The sequence below is a fragment of the Bos javanicus genome, chromosome 28 (genome assembly GCF_032452875.1).
Source record: "Bos javanicus breed banteng chromosome 28, ARS-OSU_banteng_1.0, whole genome shotgun sequence".
In the NCBI taxonomy this organism is placed as follows: Eukaryota; Metazoa; Chordata; class Mammalia; order Artiodactyla; family Bovidae; genus Bos; species Bos javanicus.
Window position 1 is genome coordinate 31,969,250 of NC_083895.1, and position 26,121 is coordinate 31,995,370.

The 26,121-nt window shown below is 37.4% G+C and overlaps 1 protein-coding gene across 5 annotated transcripts in view; it reads left to right on the forward strand.

The window, feature by feature from the left end:
• The window catches only part of ADK (adenosine kinase), a 551,072-nt gene that overhangs the window by 518,380 nt on the left and 6,571 nt on the right, over positions 1 to 26,121 (forward strand). For 3 of the 5 annotated variants that reach the window (XM_061405841.1, XM_061405843.1, XM_061405842.1), the window contains one exon: positions 656 to 742. The exons of the other annotated variants lie outside the window; for them this stretch is intronic. In XM_061405841.1, coding sequence (XP_061261825.1) covers positions 656 to 742 — 87 coding nt within the window. The remainder of the gene's footprint in view (positions 1 to 655; positions 743 to 26,121) is intronic. 5 annotated transcript variants of the gene reach the window in all.

Here is a 26,121-nt window from a genome sequence, read left to right on the forward strand (position 1 = left end):
AAATTTATAGCTCTTCAACTATATCCAAGATTTCACTGCCGGGGCTCTGCTGGTGGCTCAGTGCTAGAAAATCTGCCTACCATTGCAAGAGATGAGGGTTCGAGGGTTCAATCCCTGGTCCGGGAAGATCTCCTGGAGAAGAAAATGGCAACCCACTCCAATGTTCTTGCCTGGAAAACCCCATGGACAGAGAAGTCTAGCAGGCTGTAGTCCATGGTGTTCCAAAGAGTCGGACATGACCAAGGGACTGAACAATAGGATTTCACTGGCAGGATTGTAGGCCAGGCTTGATGTTTTGTTAGAGACCCATGATATAGTACTTAAAAGCACTTCCTTTAGTTCATAGCTTCTGTTCAAGTATTTTTTCCGTCCAAAAAGGTGCTGCTGCCATTTGCAATCGTTCCTCAAAAATGTGAACCGCTCTCAGTATAACTCTTAACAAAACACATGGCATCTGTGTGCTGAAAATTACCAGAAGCACATTGCTTACAGCTGGCTTTTCACCTTGGTTCCCAAGTGCTCGTGTACAGAATATGGACCTCATGTTCCATCTCTCTCTTTGAATGATGTAGGAGCTTTAAGCTTTCCTGGGTTACTTTGTATATTGAGTATTACAAAGAGAAGTCATTCTGCCTTGCTTTGGCTCTAATTGCAGAAAGTGAAGTCACCGCTTTTGCTGTCTTGGATCAAGACCAGACAGAAATTGTTGATACCAATGGAGCTGGAGATGCATTTGTTGGAGGTACAGACTCATTTATATGATTCTTACTTATAAGTTAAACATTTCCTTTAACCCTATCTTTGCCACATGGCCAAGATGTTTTAATTTAATAACTTTTAATTTCTTCTTTTAAAGAATTAACTCCTGGTATTTTTTCCATATGCTTCTATAATTTTTATGAAGGGTATATTACTATAGAAAAAGACATATTTTGGGCTTAAAGGTAATTTACTGTTATGCTATAGCCCAGTCATTTTCACAAGATTAATTGTGTCTGTCAGAATATTGCGTAAACAAGCTGCATCAAGTATAGTACATAGTATATTCATAGCCCTTCTAGCTGAAATGTTAACACATTGTTGTTCTTTAAAACAAGTTGTGAATATTAATAGTATGCTAATAACTAAGAATGATGTCTTTGGATTATATCCTTTGATTGTATCATCTGTTTCTAAAACAGTGGTTGGATGTTTATAAGAGCTAAGTCTTTTTTGGAGTGAGTAGTCAAAAATAAAATCAAGAAAATTGGCAGAGTCTTGGCTTCCTGACTTAGGGATTCCCTGGTGTCTCAGACAGTAAAGGGTCTGCCTGCAATGCAGGAAACCCCAGTTTGATCCCTGGGTCGGGAAGATTCCCCTGGAGAAGAAAATGACACTCCACTCCAGTATTCTTGCATGAAAAATCCCATGGACAGAGGAGCCTGGCAGGCTATAGTCCATGGGGTTGCAAAGGGTCAGACACAGCTGAGCAACTTCATTTTCACTTGGCTTCCTGACTTAGGTTGATGTAAAATCTGATTCATAAGTTCTGAACTCCTTCTAGCTAAGTGTAGTTAAGCTAGGTTAAGATCTCTAGAAAGCTTTAGATTCCTGAATGATAGCCCAGAAGAGTCCCTCCTGATCTTTAGTTCTCATAACATCAAAGAAAGAAAGGTAAATGGAACTGACCCTTGTCCTTTTTTCCTTGGAGTATAATTTGAATTGTGGGAAACTTATTTGAGATTATGTAACAGTTTTAACTTTGTATTGTTTAAAATATTTATATTCTTTTTATTTTAATATTCTATTTCACTAGCATGAATTTTTCATGTTTCCTTCTTTGAAACTTTTCATTACTAGTCTTAAACTGTTAACCATAATACTGGTAGCATGCACCATGCCCTGTTCTTTGGAAAGAGTACATGTGCATTCAACAAATACTGTGCTACTTTGCTGTCATTCATGTATCTTTTATTTCTTTGCTCTGAAAGTTTTCACCATTGATTAGAGTATTTTGCAGCTGTTTTTTCTATTCCATGCTGCTTCAGAGGTCTAATACCATGTAAAATCTAATACCATGTAACCTAAAAACACCTTATCCAGAATTGGTTCAAATTCTGTAATACCTTAAGGACACACTATTGATTTCCTGGTTAAAAATTGGTTAAACCAGTAATCTTAGTACAGAAACTTATAAACTTATAACTTTTGTGTGTATTATTTAAGCATTTAAAAATACTTAAAACAGTTAGAATTCTCTTTCTTTGCTATTTAGTTTGGTACTTCCTGAGGCCACCATAAATATAATGATGATGATATGATGATGGTGGCCTAATTAGCCACTACTTCTGATCCTCAGACCTGGGTTTCCTAGCCTTGCAACAGCAATTCCATTATAGACCCTTGCTGCTGCTGCTGCTGCTAAGTTGCTTCAGTAGTGTCCGACTCTGTGTGACCCCATAGACAGCAGCCCACCAGGCTCCCCCGTCCCTGGGATTCTCCAGGAAAGAACACTGGAGTGGGTTGCCATTTCCTTCTCCAATGCATGAAAGTGAAAAGTGAAGTTGCTCAATCGCATCCGACTCTTGGCGACGCCATGGACTGCAGCCCACCAGGCTCCTCCATCCATGGGACTTCCCAGGCAAGAGTACTGGAGTGGGTTGCCATTGCCTTCTCCATAGACCCCTAACCTCCTATAATGTTTCCAGTACAAGGTAGGAATATGTAGGCTTCCTGAGGAAGAGAAAAGTCATTCTTAGGATAGGAAAGTAGGAACAGCCAGTACCCATTTGTATTATGGTTAGAGTGATAAATAAACTATATCATCAAAGCACTTGGGCTCTTCGAGGATTTTCAGCCTGTTTATCTTGTTTTTCTTACTCAAGCTCAGTATATACTTATGGTTGGGGTACAGTGAGGTAAATAAAAAGGAAAGAGTGTGGAACAGGGACCTGCAAACTTTTTTTCCTAAAGGGCCAGGTAGTAAATATGTTAGGCTTTGCAAACCATATACAGGCTATATCGCATATTCTTCTCATTTGTTTTCTGGCTTGTTTTTTGTTTTGTTTTTTCATTTTTTACAGTACTCTAAAACTGTGAAAACCATTCTTCTCTCTCCAACTGTAAAAAAGCAGACCACAGGCTGGGTCAGACCCTTAGGCTATGGTTTGCCAACCTCTTTTGTAATATGTTGGCAGCTTCCTCGCTTGATTCACTTTCATCATACCCTGGATTTCACTACAGATCGTTGAAATCAGTATAGAGAAAGTGGAAGGCAGGCTGAAACTAGGCAGAACTTTACTGATAAAACCTCAATTCAGTTCAGTTCAGTTGCTCATTCATGTCCAACTCTTTGCGACCCCATGGATTACAGCACAACAGGCCTCCCTGTCCATCACCAACTCCTAGAGTTTACTCAAACTCATGTCCATCCAGCCATCTCATCTTCTGTCGTCCCCTTCTCCTCCTGCCTTCAATCTTTCCCGGCACCAGGGTCTTTTCCAATGAGTCAGCTCTTCGCATCAGGTGGCCAAAGTATTGGAGTTTTAGCTTCAACATCAATCCTTCCAATGAACACCCAGGACTGATCTCCTTTAGGATAGACTGGTTGGATCTCCTTGCAGTCCAAGGGACTCTCAAGAGTCTTCTCCAATACCACAGTTCAAAAGCATCAATTCTTCTGCACTCAGCTTTCTTTATAGTCCAACTCTCACATCCATACGTGACTACTGGAAAAACCATAGCCTTGACTAAACAGACCATTGTCGGCAAAGTAATGTCTGTGCTTTTGAATATGCTATCTAGGTTGGTCATAACTTTCCTTCCAAGGAGTAAGCGTCTTTTAATTTCATGGCTGCAGTCACCATCTGCAGTGATTTTGGATCCCCCCAAAATAAAGTCAGCCACTGTTTCCACTGTTTCTATCTATTTCCCATGAAGTTATGGGAACAGATGCCATGATCTTCGTTTCTGAATGTTGAGCTTTAAGCCAACTTTTTCACTCTCCTCTTTCACTTTCATCAAGAGGTTCTTTAGTTCTTCACTTTCTGCCATAAGGATCATGTCATCTGCATATCTCAATTAGGTATCCATTTTTTCATTTAACCTACTCTCATTGCTTCACAAGATAATCAGATCCTGAAAGACTGAGTCATGCAATGAGATAAATAATGTTATTTTAACAAAGAATTTCCTGAATTTTAATAAGTGTTATTAAATTCCCTGAATTCTTTAATAAGAATTTTAATAAGTGTTCCCTGGTGGCTCAGAGGATAAAGCATCGGCCTGCCATGTGGGAGACTCGGGTTTGATCCCTGGGTTGGGAAGATCCCCTGGAGAAGGAAATGGCAACCCACTCCAGTATTCTTGCCTGGAGAATCCCATGGATAGAGGAGCCTGGCGGGATACAGTCCACGGGGTCGCAAAGAGTCGGACGCGACTGAGCGGGTTCACTTCACTTAACAAAGAATACTAATGTTGGCTAGTTCAGCACATTCTGTTTACTTAAGTCAAGCAATACAGTAATAGCAATAAGTGACACGTAGTGCCCCAAGCCAGTCGATATCCTATGCACTTTACGTGTATCAACTCATTTAATGTTCATAAAAGCTCCTGGATAAGTCATATTTAACCCCATTTTACTGATAATAAAGCTGAGAAACAGAAGGGTTGGGTAACTTGCCCAAAGTCTCATAGCTAGAAATTAGCAGAGATAGGCAGTATGAACTGTTCTGCTTCTGTAAACGTTTAGGGAATTCTCATCATTAGGACTCAGAACCACAGACCAGCCTTACTAATAATAATTGGTTTTGCCGAAGAGAATTTTCCTGTCGTCTGCATCGATGACTTCATTTATTGAACAGGAGCTCTTGTTATCTGATGGGATTCTGAGAACTCTAGGGTAAGATTGTTGCAGAAAAGAAAGAGGAGAAAGGGAAGAGAATCAAAGGACTGGAATCCCCGGTGAGTTTGAACCGGGAACTTCTTGCTAAGCAGTGGAATTGATGGCGCTACAGAGGTACTGAAAGACAGATCATAAACTTGCTTGGCCAGCATGGAATCTGAATGGAGGGAGTTATATGAACCAACTGTTTAACAGCACCAGTCTTACAATAGAGATGGTCTGTTAGTTTGAAAAGTAAAAAATCCATTGGTTAAAATCCCCTACTTCCATCTCTGTACCTGGGAAAGCATACTCCTTTGGCTGGAACATGAATGGAGAGGCAGTGGCAACATTTGCGTGTGTTATGTAGTTTCTTTTTTGTGCTTTATTGCCTGATTAATATACCTCCTTTCTGATTGACACATTTTATCTTTAGATGGTTAAAATATTCCTCCTATTACTTTCAAGTTTTGCTGGCTTAAAAGCATTTCTTTCTTTTGTGAATTTGCATAACTGTATTCCAGTCCCAAATTTAAGTTCTTAGATAAATGATGACTTCACCTACCATGTGGTGATATTGCATATCACAATACCAGAGTGCCATGTATTCTTATTAGCCACATAAAAGGGACATGACTACATCATTGATGTATAATTTTAAAATGACTACCCCAAATGTACATAAATTAAATTCATAGTTCCATCTTAAGGGTTTAGTGACAGTGACAAATACCTCTGACCTCTACAAGCATACCTCCTTGTTCTGTTTGTAGATCTTAAGCACTTTTCTTATGTGTCACTAGCCAGCCCTGATGGAACTGCCCTTTTCACATTCTCCCTCAAAAGCCCAAGCACTACGATTGTACCTTTGGAAATGGAGACAATTCTATAATCTCTAAGTATGATTTCCTAATTTCCCAGGTCAGTAGAAAATTTCTTCCTGTTGTCCTGCTGTGCTTTGTCACAGCAGGTCTGCCTTTTCATTTGGAACCCTCTTTGTCACTGCCATAGTAACAAATGGAAACATTGAGAACATTTTGTGACAGGCACTGTCATTGTTCCCAGTGAAATCTCTTCCCCTGTGTCTTCCCAGTAAATGAAACTGAGAAGAAAAATCATAACAAATACCATGAAAGGGGACCTAATCAATATGTTCCCAGTGGGCTATCAATACCAGCTTGTGTTAATCTAATATGATTTAGTCATGTTTCATGGCAGCTGTAGGAATATGGACTAGATTTGCTAATCATTTTTAGACTGAGTACACCTTTGACAGATTATTCCCAGGCACATATATATTAATATAACTCTCAGATAAAAGACTAGAGACCTCACTCAAGGGCCAGCATTCTTAGGATTTAAAAAGCTTCATTAAATAATGGTTAAAAGCCATATATAGCTTAGAACAGTTTATTTGGAATGATAGTAGAGTAACTGTGCTGCCTTTAATATTTTTATTTTCAAATTCCCATGACAGCTTTTGCAGGGAAAATGAATTTTCCTAAAAGATATTACCTATAATATGCAAATAATTTTTAAAGCTACTTAGCAATCACACTGTAAATAATTATCCTATTTCTCATCTAATAAACAGGAGCATTAACTTCACTTTCTAACTTATGTTCAGAAAAGATGGTTTTTTTTTAAAATGATTTAAGTTTCTAGAGCAGAGATACTACTTCCTTTTCAAGTAGCACCTGTCTATATTTCTAAAAACCATAGGGAATCTAAATTATGTTTGTATTTTCTATTCTCACCTTGCCTTTTGTTCCCAAACATTTGTATTAATAGCTTACTCTCCCATTTTTCTAAACTGCTGCTTCATTATGCTACACAAAGAAGTGATGCAGAATTCTTATGATTTTTTTTTTTCCTGCACAACCCCCTTCCTTTGCTATCAACTCAGAGGACTAGAAAATAGCTTGGTACATGTTGAATATATCATTTCTCACACTTCTTTATTCAAAAACCAAAACCTTCATATGACGCACTGAATGCAGAAGATTTACTTGTGCATGGTAACCGAGAAGATTGCTGCATATTCCTACCATGTCCCACAGCAACAACAATCCCTTCTCTGTCTTTTATCTCTAGCAGGATGTCTTTAGTGTTCAATTTCTTAAGCAGTTTCCCTTAAAACCATTAAATGAGGAATAGAATACACTTGGCCATTTGTTGTTGTACAGTTGCTCAGTCGTCTCTGACTCTTTGTGATGCCCTGAATGGCAGCACACCAGACTTAGTCATTAGGAATTTGACACACAACACAGACATCAGCTCAAGTTCATGCAAGGGGGAAGGGAAAAGAGATTCACACCTTGCACAGTCCTAGGATTCTTCATGACATGCTATGCTGATGTTTCACATCTAGAGATTTCAATAAGCTCACATTGGACCAGGACCAAATTTCATGAACCTTGCCAAAGATTATTTAAGCCTTTGTTTGTCTAAAGAGGTAAAGATGATCCTCAAGCCTTAACAAAAAAGAGAAATAACTTTCATTCACATGGGATACAGGATGATTTTAGGATAAAGTCTGAAATTTCTCACCATTAGAAATGTTCCCTCAAAGATATAGTATCTTGGATGGCCTCCATCTAGAAGCAATTGTTAATAGATAATGGAATCCAAAGGACTTTGTCTTCCATTTGGATAATTTAGAGACAGGCTGAGCCCTGTAGGCTATCAGATCCTGAAACTTACATATGAACCTTGTTATTGTTTAGTTGCTAAGTCATGTCCAACTCTTTTGTGACTCCAAAAAGAATCTGGCAGTCTCCTCTCTCTGTGGGATTTCCTAGGCAGGAATACTGGAGTGGATTGCCATTTCCTTCTCCAGGGTATCTTTTATGACCCAGGAATCAAACCCACGTCTCCTGCATTGCAGGTGGATTCTTTACACTGAGTCTCCTGGGAAGCCCAAAGATCAACCTTACATTTCCTGTGTTTGAAGGCTATTGAGAAATGCTTATTCTAAGGAAACAGCGTTGGTATTTATAAGATTTCATTTGGTGGAAAAGGGCAGAAGAAATATCCTAAGCAAAACTTTCTGAAGTTGATTTTCGTAGAAGTGACATGACAAAATTTATGTGTGTAAGTTTTCCAACTTTTAACGTTTGTGAGTCAAATAGAACTAATTTGAATCCAGCAGCAGTTTATGCTGCTATTATATGGATTTGGTCAGTGTTACCTACCTTATCTGTCTGATTCATACAGCCAGTATCATTTAGGTTTTGCTGTGTGACACACCACCCTCAAAACTTAGTGACCTGAAAAACAACCATTTATTTAGCTCCACAAATCTGTGAATTGACAGCTGGGCCCAGGCTCAACTGGGAGTTCCTCTAGTCTCAGAGGTTCGAGAGATTAAGTAATTTGCCCAAGGTCACAGTGAAAGCCAGGATTCGAACTTAAAGTTTGACTGCAAAGTTCTTAACTCTGATCATTTTGTTATACTCAATTCCATTAGTATATCCTCTTGTCTTCCCCTCCAAATGAGGAGAAATATCCAAAGTGCCTTTCTAACCACTAGTCTGTAGACTGGGGCCAGTCGACAGAAATTTCATCAGTCAATAGCAAAATGAAAAAAAAGGTAGGAGCAATATAGTAAGTTTTCACAAAGCTAAATAATTCAATTGGAAATCTTGTCTCAGGAATGTTTGGATTTGTTACCATGTGCCTTTATTGGCTTTGTTATTAGTATAATCAAATAAATTATTAGAAACAACATCCAAACTATATGAAAACTTGTATGAAGTCTAACCTCTGTTGTCAGATGGCTGTTTACTGTCAACAGAGGTCTGAATAAAACAAAAATTTATCGACATGATCACTAAATTCACAGCTATTATCCCATCAGATATGAGTTCCCAAACCTGGGGTATGAACACAGGATCTTAATTTATTTTTCATTTAATTATCTAGTTTACATTGACGTTTTATGAAGTTAAGATATGTACCTTTTATTTCTAGCCCATGAAATAAATGGCAAATTAAAACCAGTCTCTGTCATCAAGTGCTCTTAGAATTTTAAAACCACCCTGCTGTGAAGAATTGTCAGTTGATCAAACACAGGTTTTTGAATTGAGTTAAATAGTAACAAAATTACTTATCTTGCATATGAATTGAAGCATAAATAATCTTACTATCATCTCCTTATTCCCACAGCTATGACTTTGTCCTGATGTGCCTTTTTGTTTTTAATTATTATTGCTTAAGATGTTAGTGCTGAAAGGGAGTATTTTTTTAAATCATGTTTCCTGGTTTTCAGGTTTTCAAACTGTTTTCAATAGTGAAACCATGTTCAAATGAGGTCTTATCTGAGTCAAAATGAAATTAGGTTAAACAAATCCCCCATATGACCTTATCCACATTTTATTTAGCAGTTCATAAAAGAGTTCCCTTGAATGGGTTGATGTTAGTTATGAAAACCTAACATGATCTGTTAAAAAGCCCCCATTTGATGGATGAGGAAAGTGAGACCAAAGAAAGGGAGTTAATTGCAAATATGCAATACTAGAAGCTAGATCTCCTAATTCATTAATTCATGATCCAGTAATTACATATGTTCATAAGCCAAATGAAAGTTGTCAGTTAAGTACGCCTTTTGGAAATATATAGGTCAAGAGTCAATACCCCAAATGGATAGAAGCCTTTGATGTAGGTTTTTTTTGTTTTTGGTGTGTGGGTATCCAAGATGTTAAAGCTTTCACAATAAAGAGAAGCATGTGCTAAACTTTTATTTTTGGAACCACATCAAGAGCTCACAGGTTAGGTTTAGAATTCAGATTCTAATCTCATCGTGTACGTTTTTGTTCCATAAGGAGTAATGATCATTACAGCAGTATTTTGAAAGGGGTTGGGGTGTAAGGGCACCTTATCCATACAAGTAAAACATACTGCTTTCTGGTACTCTTTAGGAGCTTATTTTCTGAATTAGGAGCACTGAAAGGTTTTCTTGGTTTGGGATTTTTTTTTTTTTATAATTCAAATGTAATATCCCACACCATGTTAATAGAGTTTGACAAGTTTCCATTTTCAGATACCAGAGAGAGGAAATAAGTTATCCTCATTGTTACAGCACTGATCACTGCCTGTGTATTATACCATACTGCTCAGTCGCTGTCTTTGTGTGGGAGAGCATATTGTGCTGAGCTATCATAAAGGAACCTTCGCTCTGAATTGACTTCCTGTCCATGTCAGTCACTACACCATCTGACACCACTTAGGCTTTGGTTTTCATTATGCAAATATCTGCTAGGTCAGACCTTACCCTGACAGGCACAGTAGCTTTTTAAGTTATTTCAAAACTTAATGTTTGTTGATTTCCTTTTTCCAGAAAAATCTGTGTTTTTTAACATATGAGTCACAAGTTGTTTAAGTTCATGACTAGCTGGTAGTCAATATGAAGTCAAAACAAAATTTTACTAACTAAACTACATAGAAAATGAAAGGAAAAAAAAAAAGCTTCTGTCTCAGGCTTTTTCAGCAGGGGGAAACCATTACTTTGTCACATCTGGGTAGTCTAAGCCAGCCAAATTGAAGTGGGAATTTCCTGCCATATGTTAGTTCTTTGAGCAACCTGTGAACATCTAAAAGAGGGTATATGAGTTCTTATTTGGTAGAGCTGTAGCCACTGTGGAGGCTTGCTCCTAATAGGTAGCAGACATTTTTATGTACTGCCACTCATCAGGAGGTTGTGTCATCTGTCTATAGCTAACAGTGTTTGCTCTTGTTAAATACGTTAATTTGGAAGACCTAATTTGGAAGGTAGAACATCAGGTCTCAGATGCTATGGCAAGAGTGAACGCTGTGAATTCCCAAATTTTGGTGATAGTTTTGTTTCATTAATAAAAAGAAGGTAAGACTGAATCACCATGGGTATTCCAGATAACTTGAATAAGGTTATTTTATAAAGTCAATGAAGACCAAAATAAGCCACTTAATATAAAGGAAAATAAAGATTCTGAAAAGGCAGAAGAAATATCAAGTATTTACATCAGCTTTCTATTCAGATGCACATGGGAATTAGGAGGTAAAAATTTCATTCCGAAGAGTTGTGCACAAAAGGTAGAAATGCTTCATCCATTTGAAACAAGAGACATTTTTAAGGGGAAAAAAAAGGCTTTCCACATGATCTCACTGTTTTTGTCATCCTCTGTAAGGGAAAATATTGACATTTGCCAGACTGTTTGCTCCAGCTTTCTGATCTCCTGCAGTTTATTTTTATAACAACCTTATCGATGGGCCTCTTACCCAGCTCTCTAGGTTTAACTGAGTTGAGTCGATTTGTTACCACAGCTTCAAGTAGCTGTTACAGAACAAGCAAGACATCCTAATAAAGCTGTAAATGTGTTTACTCAAACAGAGTATTGATTTTACTTGGAGAGGGAGAAGCTGGTGCTTAGCACAGTGTCAGGGTGGATGAATTTCACTGCAGGTTTTCATTGTCATCTGTCATGGTTGTGAGACACTAAGTAAAGCCATCAGAGGATAATTAGAAGTACCAGAAATTTAGCCCCTAAAATCAGTTAACCGCCTGGGAGTTTTGTAGCTTAATTAACTTTTATTTAAAATTTCCTCTAGTAATAATAATCAAGCATTTTTAATGGTGCTTTCAGATAGAGCAAGATTTCAAGGTCGTGACTTGTTAAATATATAAATTTAATGGCTAAGGGTTTTTCAGACTTTTTTTCATTCTTGTAATTTAAGCTAACATTAGAACACAATGTAAGGAGACAGTGATCTGTACTCATATCAACAGACATACGTGGTCTTTCTGAAAAATCAATTTTAAAGAAACAGTAAAGCAATTAGAAAGTAATTAAAACACATCCTATTAAGGAAAAAAATTACCCAGTTAGTATCTTTAGTAAACCTAAATGGTTTTGTAGTGCAGCATGACCTGGACGCATAAAACTGTAAATGCCACCCTTGTTTCTTAATACCTTCCTTCATTAAAGAAGAATCTAAAATATTCTAGCTTGCTGTAAGTCGTTATCTTGAAGATAAAAGTTGATTGCACAACTGTGAAAAAGACAAGAGTCAGATTAAGAAGTTACTTACCTTCTATAAAAACTATATGAGCTATTGAATTTGATAAAAGGTAGTCATATAAACACTTTACTTGCCTCCTTGCAAATGACTAGAAAAAGTCACAGTTGAAATGAATTATACCTAGGATGATGAACATAAACTGAAAATTTATCAAAAATAAGTTTTACCATTATAGATTTTTTTAATTAGTCTTTTCCCCATCATCTACAGTCATTTATTTGCTGCCTTATAAGAAACTCATGCTTTCTTGCACTACTGCCCAGCTTACCTAAATGACTCATTAAAATGATGATATCTAAGGAATGACCATTTCTAAAGCCTAGGAGTAACAGACTCTGTCAAAAAAACAGTGAAAGATATTGAAGCATTTTCTTTGCCTTTGAAATGCTATATAGTTATAAGCCAAATTCTACCCTGAGTTAAACTTTTAAACCTTGAAGTAGCAGATTGTAAAATTTTGTTATGTAACTGGGCACCACTAGAGCTGCTTCTTTTAATTTTTCAGAGGGTAGAGGAAGAAATTGATTTTTCACAGCTGTATTTCCATCTTTATTCTATGTTGAAGTAGTCAAAGACAGAGGAAAAGGAAAGGATATAGATTTATGATTATAATATATCATTCTGTTTTTTATATTTTAAAATCCCTACAATACAGTAATTAATTTTGTTCTCTTCGTTTCTAGAGAATGATAGCTATATGAGGAAGCTTGTTGTCATGGAAGCAGGGAGTGGTGCAGGATCTAGTAGGGCAGCCATACTTTGGCTTCATCTGACTCCTTTGGTCAAAGGAACAGAAACCCATTTCATCTAGCTCAGAATAAGGATTGTTTTTTAAGGAAGCACATTAGCATTAAAGGAGACATTATAACATAGTGGTTAAGACAGTGGGTCAAAAGATGTGGATTTGAGTCCTGGTTCTGCCATTAACTAGTTGTGGAACTAGTTACTTGACATCTCTGAGCCTCAGTTTTCGCATCTATGAACAGAGGACAAAGTAACTCTCATTTGGGTTATTGTAAAGGTTGAATGTAACAATGTTTACAAAGCACAATACATAATACTTAGTAAGGACTCATTAAGTGTTACCTGTCATAAAAGGAATCTCAGGCAAGAACCATGACTGGACAGGTTTTTGCTGAGAATGGAGCCAGATGATGATTCTAGAACCCAACAGTTCCAGAGACCTCAACAGCAGAAATTCATGGATCTTTACTCCAGTGCTTATGCACTAATGTTACTCAGCTTCACTGTATCTCTGCTTCTTCCTTCTTGGTCTTTCTTTTTTTTCCATTCTGGCTCCTCAAAGAGAACACCAGGTTAGCTCAATTTACTTCTTGTGCCATTCATAAATAGGACACTGGAAGAATATCTTGGGTCAGATATCCTGGCCTTGATCCAGGGGTTGATTTGTATGCTCAAAATACATCAACTGACCACCTCAACAATGCTGAAGGTGAAGCAGTTTTTCTTTTCTTTTTTTTTTTTTCTAATTTTATTTTATTTTTAAACTTTACATAATTGTATTAGTTTTGCCAAATATCAAAATGAATCCGCCACAGGTATACATGTGTTCCCCATCCTGAACCCTCCTCCCTCCTCCCTCCCTAAGCAGTTTTTCTTAAAAGGGTGATGGATGGAGCCTTTAAAGGGCTGCGTGTACATACATGCCTTGTCTTTACCCTTTTTCTCGTACTTAGAGTTCTGAAAATGTTCCCTACAGCATGATCCATCTATCACACAACACATGGAACATCAAACACCTTATATCTTAAGCTAGAAATCTAGGGATCATACTCAATATTTTCCTTTCCCTCTGTTCAAACCTTCAGTGAGTTCTTTTGACTCAGTTTTAAGGATATATCTCATATCAACTCATCTCAAATCCATCTGTTTTTCTGCTTTATCAGATCTACCACTTTAACTCAGGCCTATTTTTTACTTACTACAGTAGCTTCCCATGTGCTTAGTCTCTCAGTCATGTCCAACTCTTTGTGACCCCATGCACTGTAGCTCTCCAGGCTCCTCTGTCGATGGGATTCTCCAGGCAAGAATACTAGAGTGGGTTGCCATGCCCTCCTCTAGAAGATCTTCCCAACCCAGGGATCAAACCTAGGTCTTTGGCATTTACCATCTGAGCCACCAGGGGAGGGAATTCTGCCTGGCCAAATTCTGAAAATCGTCAAGACAAGGAACTCCTTTCTATATCTGTTCCATTTTCTTCCTTCTGGAATAGGAATGTCTATAACTATTATCATACGCCTATCCCACCACTGCATTTGGAAAGCAGGAGCCCTGTTGATGTCTTGTTTCTCTGATTCACAGATGCAAAGGAATTTTACCCCAGGGTTTGACCTGTTGCTGATTTAGATGATCTAGATGAGATTTGGGACTTTTGAACTGATGATGTTTGGACGAGAGTTTAAACTTTAGGTTTGAGACTTTGGGGAATATTAGGGTAGGGTGAATATATTTTGCACAGGGGACAGACAAATTTTGGGGTCCAGAAGGCAGACTGTAGTGGGCTAAAGGTCACCTCCATAAAGATATGTCCATATCTTAATCCCCAGAACCTTGGAATGTTACCTTATTTGGCAAAAGGGTCTTACAGATGTAATTAAGTTTAGGCTCTTCATATGAAATTATCCTGGATTACCTCAGTGGGCTTGAAATTACAACAAAAATGTCCTTATAAGAAAGAGGCATAGGGGGATTAAATACACAGAGCAGAAGTTACTGTGAGGACAGAGCAGACAGGGAGATGTGGCCATAACCCAAGGAATACCAATAGCCACCCAAAGCTGGAAGAGGCAAGGGGAGATTTTCCTCTAGAGCCTTTGGAGGGATCATGGGCCCTTGATTTTGGACATCTGGCCACAATAACCATGAGAGAATAAATGTCTGATATGTTAGGTCACCTAGTTTGTAAGGAAACTAATACAACTAGTAAACATTTTAAAGGGTTTTGCACTTTTAAAAAAACATTCTGAAGAAAATCTGCATAAATTTCACCTTTGCTTGCATGCTCTAGCTATGCAAGCCTTCTTTCAGGCCTTAGACACTTTGTACATGGAATTCCCTTGGCCTGGAATGCTCTTCCCTACTTTGCATGGCAGTGTCTTTGCCATCCTCAGTCTCAGCTTAACAGTTTTCTCTAATCAGTCTGTCTGACATGGCTCCATTCACTCTTCTGTACTGCTGCACATAGTCATTTTCCTAATAGCACTTAACATTCTCTGGAATTATCTTACTTATTAACTTACTCACTGACTTATTGCTTCTTAAAAAATCTCCCCCATTAGAATACAAGCTTTAAGAGAATAGGGTCTCTATGTGTCTTATTCTCCAATGTATCCTCAGGATCCACCACAGTACCTGGCAGAGAATAGACAGTAAATATTCACTGTATGATATAAAGTCAGTTAATCACACACATAGTTAGAACCAACTTACCTCCTACATCAAATAAACTTAGTATATCTAAGAACTTGGCTATTGAGGGATTTTGTCAGAAAAGGAATGAGTCAGGAAATAGCAGGTTAGACCATACTTTAGTATCAGGGCACCTTCACCTAAGATTAAACTGTGCTACTTAAATGACCACTGATAGAAGGTTAGATAAAGAAGATGTACAATGGAATATTACTCAGCCAGTAAAAAGAGTAAAATAAGGCCATGTGCAGCAACATGGATAGACCTAGAGATTGTCATACTGAGTGAATACTGAGTGAAGTAAGTCCAGTAGAGAAGGAGAAATATTATATGGCATCCCTTATATGTGGAATCTAAAAAGAAATGATAGAAATGAACTTAACTTACAAAACAGAAACAGACTCACAGACTTAGAGAATGAACTTACGGTTGCCAGGGGGAAGGGATAGTTAGGGAATGTGGAATGGACATGTACACACTGGTATATTTAAAATGGGTAACCTTCAGGGACCTCTGTGTAGCACATGGAACTGTGCTCTGTTTGTTGGCAGCCTGGATGGGAGAGGAGTTGGAGAGAGGATGGATACGTGTATATGTGTGGCTGAGTCCTCTCACTGTGCACGGGAAACTATCACAACATTGTTAATTGGCCATACCACAATACAAAATTTTAAAGTTTTTAAAAAATAAATAAAAGTGAAAAAGCAAAAAAAAAAGATTGAACTTTGCTATTATGTGTGTGGATGCTCAGTTGTATACTACTCTTTGCAACCCCAGAGACTATAGCCCGCCAGGCTCCTCTGTCCATGGGAATATCCAGGCAAGAATACTGGAGTGGGTTGCCATTTCTCCTCCAGGGGATCTTCCTTCCCAACCCAGGGGTTGAACCCTCCATCTCTTACATCTCCTGCATTGGCAGGCAGGTTCTTTACCTCTAGTGCCAGAATATGAAAACTGATTCTCAGGATCATAATCCTGAACATCAGTTCCTGATGTTAATAGGCAATAGCATACAAGCCAGAGGCTCCCAGGAAGATTTCACAGAGTGTACTGAAGTTACCCAGTAGATGTCTAAATTTGATTTGCTAAAGTGCCTAGTTGGGATGTCCAGTGCCTCCAATAACAGTGCCTTTGTCATGTCCTACCTAGGATCTTTACTGCTATTTCTTACTGAAAGTGTTGTGAAATGCAGCTTCTCCACAGGAGTAGCAATAAGACTCTGATGAAGAGCGTTTGACGTACACTGAGCATACATACGTATGCCTGGGGCATAACCCTTGTTTCATTTTCTACACAGTTACCTAAGCTTTAAGCCACAGAATTGTTCTTAACTTTTTAACTTTCATCAGCACCCACATCAAATCACTGTTTATTCTCCTTCCTACCCTTATTATCTGTCACTTTAGACCTGTGGTTCTCAAACTTGAGCGTGCATTAGAATTCAGAAACCCATGGAAGACTTGTTAAAAGATAAGTTGCTGGGTCCTGTCCTCAGAGTTTCTGATTTGATAACGTCTGGGATGGGGGTTAGGTTACGCTAAAGCTGCTGGTATAGGAACTGCACTTAGAGAAACACTCCTAGAATACTGAAGGAGATGCCTGTGTGAGCTCTCTGCCAGCACTCTCTTTCCTAGTGAATTCATGTTACTCACTTCTGCCAGGATTATTTTTAAAGTATTTATATGGCTTTCCTAAAAACTGTAAAATCCTCAAGGATTAACACTGTTTTATCCATCTTTGAATCCTTTGATGTCTAGCACCTTACCTAGTAATGGCAGGTATTCAGTAGCTGTTGGTTGATTGAATCAATCAAAATACTTTTGATAGCATTCTAGGTTTTTATTTTCATTTGCTTCTTATACAAGTTTGTATAAGTATATGAGTGTTAGCGTGATAGTGGCATGAGTCTAATAAATTGAGGATTCAGATTAGTCAGTGTTTTAATTTATAGCTTATTCCCTTTCTTAGAGCAGGCATGGGTAATAAAAATAAAAGTACAGCTTTTAAGTTGACTGTCTCATTTGCCGTGTGGAAGCATATATCTGATAACCATTGGTTTAGAAGGTATAGCAGACCAGTCTAAGAGAGCACATAAAATCATCACTGAAGTGTAGATACCTAAGAAAGATGGAAAATAACCAAATATTGAAAATCAAATTGACCTAGAAATGACAGCAAAATTTTCACAAAGAAAAGGACAGGGAGAATATAAAATTCAGCACTCTTAGTTGCTGTAAAATATTATTATCAGGTTTGCTTTAATTACATGGTAATGCCTCTGAGAACAAAGGTGATTACATGATAACTTATGTTACTATTCCCATATTATCTCTTAATAACTATGTGATTAACTCATCACTACCATACAGTGTGTAGTTCAATATTACTGATGTATAAAGAACATTGATGATGAGTTGGGGTGGGATGAGCGATGAAGATAGTAGAGAAAGCATAGTATTATAAATATCTAGAATGCAAATGATTCATTAGCTCATTGACCTAGTCCTCAAGGATCTGAACCAAAGCTGTGGAGAATACCATCAGTGTCTAAAATGAATCATGTGGCTTTGAAGACAACATACATAAAATATAGTAAGTTTACTGTGAGCAGTGAAATAGATAAGTGATTATAGGACATAAGGCATATACTTTCATGTTTTGAGAGGTTTTTAGTTGTAAGTAAGTATTAAGATTTATTTTTTAATGAAAAAAGACGTTCTTTCACCCATATCATTAAGCAGCATCTTGAGTTTGTACGTGCAGACTATGTGGTGAGGATGTACAGCACCAGAAACTCTTCATTCATTCATTGCTGATAGGATTGCAAAATGGTACAGCCACTTTGGAAAACGGTTTGGCATTTTCTTAAAAAACACACTCTTACTGTAAGATCTAACAATTGTGCTCCTTGGTTGCCCAAACGAATGGAAAACTTATACCTACATAAAAACCTGCACACGAATGTTTATAGCACTTTATTCATAATTGACAAAACTTATAAACAGTCAAGATGTCCTTCAGTAGATGACTGGATAAATAAACTGTAGTATATCCATTCCATGGAATATTATTCAGTCATAAAAAGAAACAAGCTGTCAAGCCATGAGGAGGACACAAAAGAAACTCAGACATACCACACTAAATGAAAGAAGCCAATTTGAAAGGGCTACAGATTGTATGAATCCTTTATTGAAAGGATAAGACTATGAAGAGAGTAAAGACATCAGTGATTGTCAAGGGGTGAGGAGGGAGTGAGAGGTATGAATAGATAGAGTACAGGGGTTTTTTGAGCAGTGAAACTATGCTATGTAGTATTGTAATGGTGTGTAACAAATCATTAGACATTTTCTTTTTTTATATGTCTTTGAATCCTATAGAATGAACAACATAAAGTGAACCCTAATATAAACCATGTACTTCAGTGAGTCATTATCGGTTCATTAATTGTTAACAGCATACCACACTAATGCAAGACGTTAATGATAGGGGAAATAAGGGATGTAGCAATGAGAGTGTATATAGGAGCCCTGTACTTACTGTTGAGTTTTAAATTAAAAAAAAAAAAAAAAGGCCAAAATGGAAAGACCTTTCTCCCACCCACCTCATTTTACTAGTATCTTCAGTTTGTGTGTGTGCCTTAAGTCTCCCAACTTTATCAGTTACAGTGTTCTGAGATTCTAAGGCCAGTATCCTATGGCCAGTGATCTCACCATTTTTACTAAAAAAGCTTGTTCTATTGATGCTGAAGCTGAAACTCTAGTACTTTGGCCACCTCATGCGAAGAGTTGACTCATTGGAAATGACTCTGATGCTGGGAGGGGTTGGGGGCAGGAGGAGAAAGGGACGACAGAGGATGAGATGGCTGGATGGCATCACCGACTCGATGGACGTGAGTCTGAGTGAACTCCGGGTGTTGATGCTGGACAGGGAGGCCTGGCGTGCTGCGATTCATGGGGTCGCAAAGAGTCGGACCGGACTGAGCGACTGAACTGAACTGAACTGATTGATATCACATAATGACCACTCTATCCAAGTACAGTGAACCTTTCTGCTTAATTCTGGCAGGAATTCTCCCAGAATCCCTGCTAAGGAAGCATTGGTCCCTGAATTTCCATTTCAAAAGATGCAGACTGATGTATTTGGCATATGCCATCCACAAATGCAGTCTTCATGTGGGGAAGAAATACTGTACTAAGGTTGCCTCAAAAACTCTCTAAGGTGCCTCCTCTAACACTGCCTGTGTTTCCCTAAACCTGAGAATATAGAAGGTAGTGAAGATCTTTAGTTCTTGAGAAATCCTTCTGAGAATAATGACCAATTTCATTGTACTTAACACTCATACTGATTTACTTTACAGAAAGCTGTTCCCAAGTGGCTACAATTATTAATAAATTCTAAAAGCATGAATGGAAAACTATCAGAATAAAACATCACTTAGCTGAAATTCTTGAATGAGTTGTTCATAAACATTTTCTGAATAATTAAATGTTCCATGTTATCCTTTAAAATGTTTATTGATTTTTTCTGATTATAAAAGTAATATTACTTACTATAGAATATTTAGGAAATAAAAGGAAACAGGAAGTAAAAATCATCTCCGAAATCTGGAAATGATCATAATTCTTCAGACATATAAGAATTTTGCTTTTTTACTGTTTTGAATAAACATGTTTCTAAAATACATTGCAAAGATCTGACCAAAGAGTAAAAATGGAGGGAAACACATGTAGGAATTTAATAAAATCAGAATGAGTACAGATGTACTCTACTATCTTTGCAACTCTTATGTAAACCTAAAATTATTTCAAAATAAAATGTTTGAAAATGTTTGGAACAAGATGGATTACTTAAAATATGGTGGTGGAACAAAAATGTAACTGGGAAAAATGAAAGTTGGTTACTACCAATCATGACACTCAATTTCTAAATGGAGTAAATAATTGAATGACCATAAGTGAACTAAAAGAAAATATGAGCTGATATTTATCTGAACTCATGGTATGAAGACCTGTCTCAACCCAAATTCAGTGAAAAAAACTATTAAAAGATAAATATATCGATGTAGCAATAGAAATAAAAGGCGAGTGACAAAATAACAGGAAGTACTCTCAACATAAGTAGGAGACAAACTGGAAGAATGTCTTTTAGAAATCAATAATAGAAGAGAAATACTCTGGTAGGAGAACAAGTAAAAGCTGTCATCAGACGGCTCATAAAAAGAAGCACTACAAATGGCTAGTAAGCATATGAGCAAAAAAAGTTTTCAACCTCCCTAATAAATAACTGTAAGTTAAAACAAAATTCTGCCTTTCACTTTTTAAATTATCAAACAGATTTTTTATAGCAAGAATGCTGTTGGGTATATACATTAATAACATCATTTTGAAAAGGAGTTTGGCAATATGAATAAAAAGCCTTAAAATTAATTACCTTTGGGGCTCCCCTGGCGGTCTAGTGACTAAGACTCTGAGCTCCCAGTGCAGAGGGCCTGGGTTCTATCCGTGGTCAAGGAACTGGATCCCACATGTACCAAGATCTGATGCATCTAAATAAATAAATAAATTTTAAAAATTAATTACCTTTCAAGAAATATATCCTAAGAAAATTAAAATTTTAAATTGTGCACAATAAGTGTTACTAAAATGTTATAAAGATACTTACTACAATGTTATTTATAGTAGTAAAAAAAATTAGAAATACACCTAAATATCCAGTAATCAGTCCAGTTCAGTTCAGTCATTCAGTCATGTCTGACTCTCTGCGACCCCATGAATTGCAGCACGCCAGGCCTCCCTGTCCATCACCAACTCCCGGAGTTCACTCAGACTCACATCCATCGAGTCAGTGATGCCATCCAGCCATCTCATCCTCTGTCGTCCCCTTCTCCTCTTGCCCCCAGTCCCTCCCAGCAATATCCAATAATAGGATTAAGTAAATTATACTGCATCTACATTTAAAATGCATGGTCTCTAAGAATATTTAAAGACATGGGAAAATGTTTCTAATAAAGTTTTTATTACAGAAATAATACCTGTAAGCAGTAGAAAATACAACAGCACAAAAAGGAAATACATATGTATCATAGAAGTACTATATTTATATGTAATGAAAGGTAAGCATTGCTTCCACCCCAGGCCTCTAATTCCCATCTGTGAGGTAGCTTTGGTTGCTGGTATTTATTGAATCCATCCATAAATATTCTGTGTTTGTGCAAGTTTGTATATGTGTACATATCCTAGTTTTCATCAAATGAGAGTATACAGGGCTTACTTGAGTTTTCATTTGCTTTTATCTTGGAAATTGTCTCATAGCAGCTTAATGAAGATCTAACTCATTTTAGTTAACTGCTTTCTATAATTCCGTCGCATGGATTTAACTGGTCACCTCTTCAAATTGTTGGATTTTTTTTTTTTTTTACATAAACCATGTAGCCATATGTGATGATAATCAGAAAACCTAACTTGTGTTTTTACTGTGAATGTTGAATGAACAGTAATGGAGTCTACTGGGTTTTTAGTTCCAGCCACCACGAAAAATATTAGTAAAGGAACTATATATGAAAAGGAAAATACTGACTTGTAGATTTCATTCATTTCCTTCTAAAATTTTCCTGGCTGCTACGTGTCTTTAAGACTTTCATAATTACTGACAGTATTTCTGTTTTCTATGGATGACACTAAGAAAATTCTACATGTTGTATGTTTTCTACAGTAACTACATGGAATGGACAACTTGAGCTAGGAAATCTCATTGCCTTTTGCCCACACTAGCCATCACGCCTCTCTGTGCTTTGAGAAAAAAAACTTAGTACTCCTTTCAGCACAGTTTAAATTATGTGTCAGGTCTCATCTCAGACACTGAATTCATGCTGATTGAATGCTAAAATTGACCACTCTCTTTAACAGCAGTAAAAGAAAAGTCCAAATGAAATTAACCAGAAGATAATAAACCATTCTGGTTGTTAATGGACAGAGGTTTATTCTGAGAACTCTGGGTCTGTGATTGCTCCAAGATTCAGAGCCCTAGAAACCAAATTCAGTGTCAGTGAGAAGCCTTCAGGTACTGTGCCTCAGCAGCCCGAGACCTAAGGTCCATGACGTGACCAAAAGTGGGAGAGGCCCTGGAGTAAGCCTATCCATGAAAGGATCAAAGAGAGGTTAAGAGTCACAGAGAGAAGGCACTCAAGTTAAAAGGGACAACCACTGCCTCAGCATGTGAGTTCTTGATTTGGAAACCTGTACTGCTGTTTCTCGTTCACCAGTTGTATGCCTCCTGTTCCTGTTCTCATGGTTGTTTTGCGAGGCATATACACAGAGCCTTACCATTTGTTTTTAACATGATATACTGACAAGGACCATAAGCTAATGGCCTCCCCACAAAGAGCTTCTAAAGTACTTTTTCATATTGAACACCCATGCCAAGTCAGTTATTTAAAATTTTACTTCTTCTTTGGCCCAGAGTCTTTACTGAAACAGTACAAAATTCTTTTTTAATTTATCTGCAAGCCATATTTATCTGCTGTAGTGTCTGCTAGCCGCAGTCTTTGTAATTCATCACATTCAGTGAATGAAACATGAATAAGCACTTTGTTTACCTGCTGGCACAGTATTTGTATATACTCACAGCATATTGTATTTTTCCTACCTAAAAATACTTTATTGAAATAATATCCTAAAAATACAGAGAACTTTAAAAAACTGGGGTGGGAGAGCCAAAAATTCTACAGAAAAATAAGCAAAAGATCAGAAAAAACAATTCACAGAAAGAGATTAGTTTTTTAAACATAGAACAAGGTCTTCAATCTCACCCATAGTAAGAGAGATGCAAATTAAAGTTACATTGAGATATGTTTCTAACCCATCAGATTGGCAAAAAATCAAAAGCTTGACAGTGTACTCTGTTATTGAGGTTGTGGGGAAACATGTGCTCATAAACATTACTAGTGGAAATGCAAAAGGTTTAACCCCAAGGAAGGGGAATTTGGCAGTATCTAACAAAACTACTTACGTATTTATCCTTCAACCCCAAAAATGCCACTTCTAGAAATTTACCCAAAAGATACACACACACACCCAATAGCACAAAAGCACACATGCAAAATGTTATTCATTACAGAATTATTTGTAATTTCAAAGCATTAAAAACTGGTGAACATTCACACATAGGAGATGGAGTGAATGAACTGTGGTGTATCCATACAATAAGCTGCTATGCAGCTGTAAAAAAGAATGGGGAAAATCTCTTATGTATTAGTATGCAGTGATGTCAGGAGATATTTTAAGTGAAAAAAAGGCAAAGTGCAAAAGGGCATATATTCTGTGCCACTCCTTTTGTAATAAAAAAAGAGGAAATAAAATGCACAGATTATCTGCTTACTTTTACAAAAATAAATACAGGAGTTCAATTCAGTTGCTCATTCATGTCCAACTCTTTGCGACCCCATGGATTGCAGCACAACAGGCCTCCCTGTCCATCACCAACTCCTAGAGTTTACTCAAACTCATGTCCATTGAGTTGGTGATGCCATCCAAACATCTTATCCTCTGTCGTCCCCTTCTCCCGCCTTCAATCTCTCCCAGCATCAGGTCTTTTCAAATGAGTCCTTTGTTCTTCGCATCAGGTAGCCAAAGTATTGGAGTTTCAGCCTCAGCATCAGTCCTTCCACAATGAATATTCAGGATTGATTTCCTTTAGGATGGACTGGTTGGATCTCCTTGCTGTCCAAGGGACTTAAGAGTCTTCTCCAACACCACAGTTCAAAAGCATCAATTCTTTGAGACTCATCTTTCTTTATAGTCCAGCTCTTGCATCCATACATGACTACTGGAAAAACCATAGCTTTGACTAGACGGACCTTTGTCAGCAAAGTAATGTCTCTGCTTTTTAACATGCTGTCTAGGTTAGTCATAATTTTTCTTCCAAAAAGTAAGCGTCTTTTAATTTCATGGGTGCAGCCACCATCTGCAGTGATTTTGGAGCCAAAAAAATAAAGTCAGCCACTGTTTCCACTGTTTCCCCATCTATTTGCCATGAAGTGATGGGACCGGATGCCATGATCTTAGTTTTCTGAATGCTGAGCTTTAAGCCAACTTTTTCACTCTCCTCTTTCACTTTCATCAAGAGGCTCTTTTGCTCTTCTTCACTTTCTGCCATAAGGGTGGTGTCATGTGCATATCTGAGGTTATTGATATTTCTCCTGGAAATCTTGATTCCAGCTTGTGCTTCATCCAGTCCAGCATTTCTCATGAAGACAAACCAAAAAACAGTGAAATTGGGTACCTCCAATGGGGAGAACATAGGGTAAAAGAAAGTGACACTTCTCTGAGCATACCTTTTTTAGAATTTTTAATATTCTACATATGTTTAAAGAAATATTAAGTTAATAAGGATGAAAGTGAGGGATGAAAATTGAAATCGTGACCCCAACATTTTTTTCGGTCTTAAGTAAGTGAACCATTCTGAAAGAGTCAGTTCCTAGGCAGGCTGATAAGAAGTTTGGGGGTTCCCAAGGAGAGAGGGGTCTGGAATTCTCGAGGAGGAGGAAAGGACAAACATTTTTTCCCTCTACATTCCTTAGGATTATATAACAATAATGTATCCTGCTTGAGGACAGTTTCTGGAAAAAACCTTCAGGCTAATCCTGTTATCTTAAAATGTAAATTATGGGAGTGGGTCTAGTAAGGTCTTTACAACCTCCAGACATTCTTTTGATTCACTGTAATAGCTAATTAAAAGTATATAACTCCATTGCTAACACTAGTGAGGGGGTACTCTTTCTGCCCCCTTCTGATGTCTATGTCAGAAGCTTTCTCTATCTCTTTTATACTTTAATAAAACTTTATTACACAAAAGCTCTGAGCAATCAAGCCTCGTCTCTGGCCCCGGATTAAATTCTTCTCTGGAGGCCAAGAGTCCCGGTGTCTTTCGTGGTTCAGCAACAACCTGTCAATTCTGAAGTGGAGTAAAAAGGAGAACCAATGTAAAGAGCGTACTGAACACAGTATTTGAGCACATTGGAGAACAGCAAACCAATTCTAAACTGTTTTTAATAGATTTGGGGTTTTGTAAAATTAGTAGTGAAGCAATTTTGAAGCTGTTTTGGAGATAGTATAAAACTGAGCCAATAAATATTTTGATATTGTTGAAAGCTAGGGTTTTCACTATGGAAAAAAGTACAGAATCATAATAATGGACTGGAGAAAGGTAAGAAAGAGCTCTATAAGGATGGATTGGAACTGAAAGTATTGGTGTCAATTCAATATCTAAAATAGGTCTGTGTACACATGTATATACATACGTACACATTTATGTGTGTACACATAATACGTACATAAATGTGTATGTATGTATGTGTATCTGTATCTGTACATGTGTATAAGTACATACTTCCTAGCTTCATTTGCTGTCAGGGTCTAGAAGCAAAGAATGCACCTACCTCCCACACTGTGGTCTCTAATACCATTTTACCCTAATAGGAAATAGGTATCCTTGGGAAAATGGCAGGTTCTAAGGCTGAGATAGGGTGGGTTTAAGATGAGCCAAGAATATAATTCCAAAAAGTAAGGAAGTACTCAAAGATACTATGAGGGCATATCCAAGGGCACCTGAGCCAGCTTGTAGGTGCTCCCACTGGTAAAAACTGGGACATTTTGAGCACCATATAGAGCTGTATTGAATTATAAACTATTGATTAAAAAATAAAAGTCTGTGCCTCCTTATTGATACATAAATAGATGAAAAATAGTAAATGAGATAAGAGATAAGCTCTTACATAT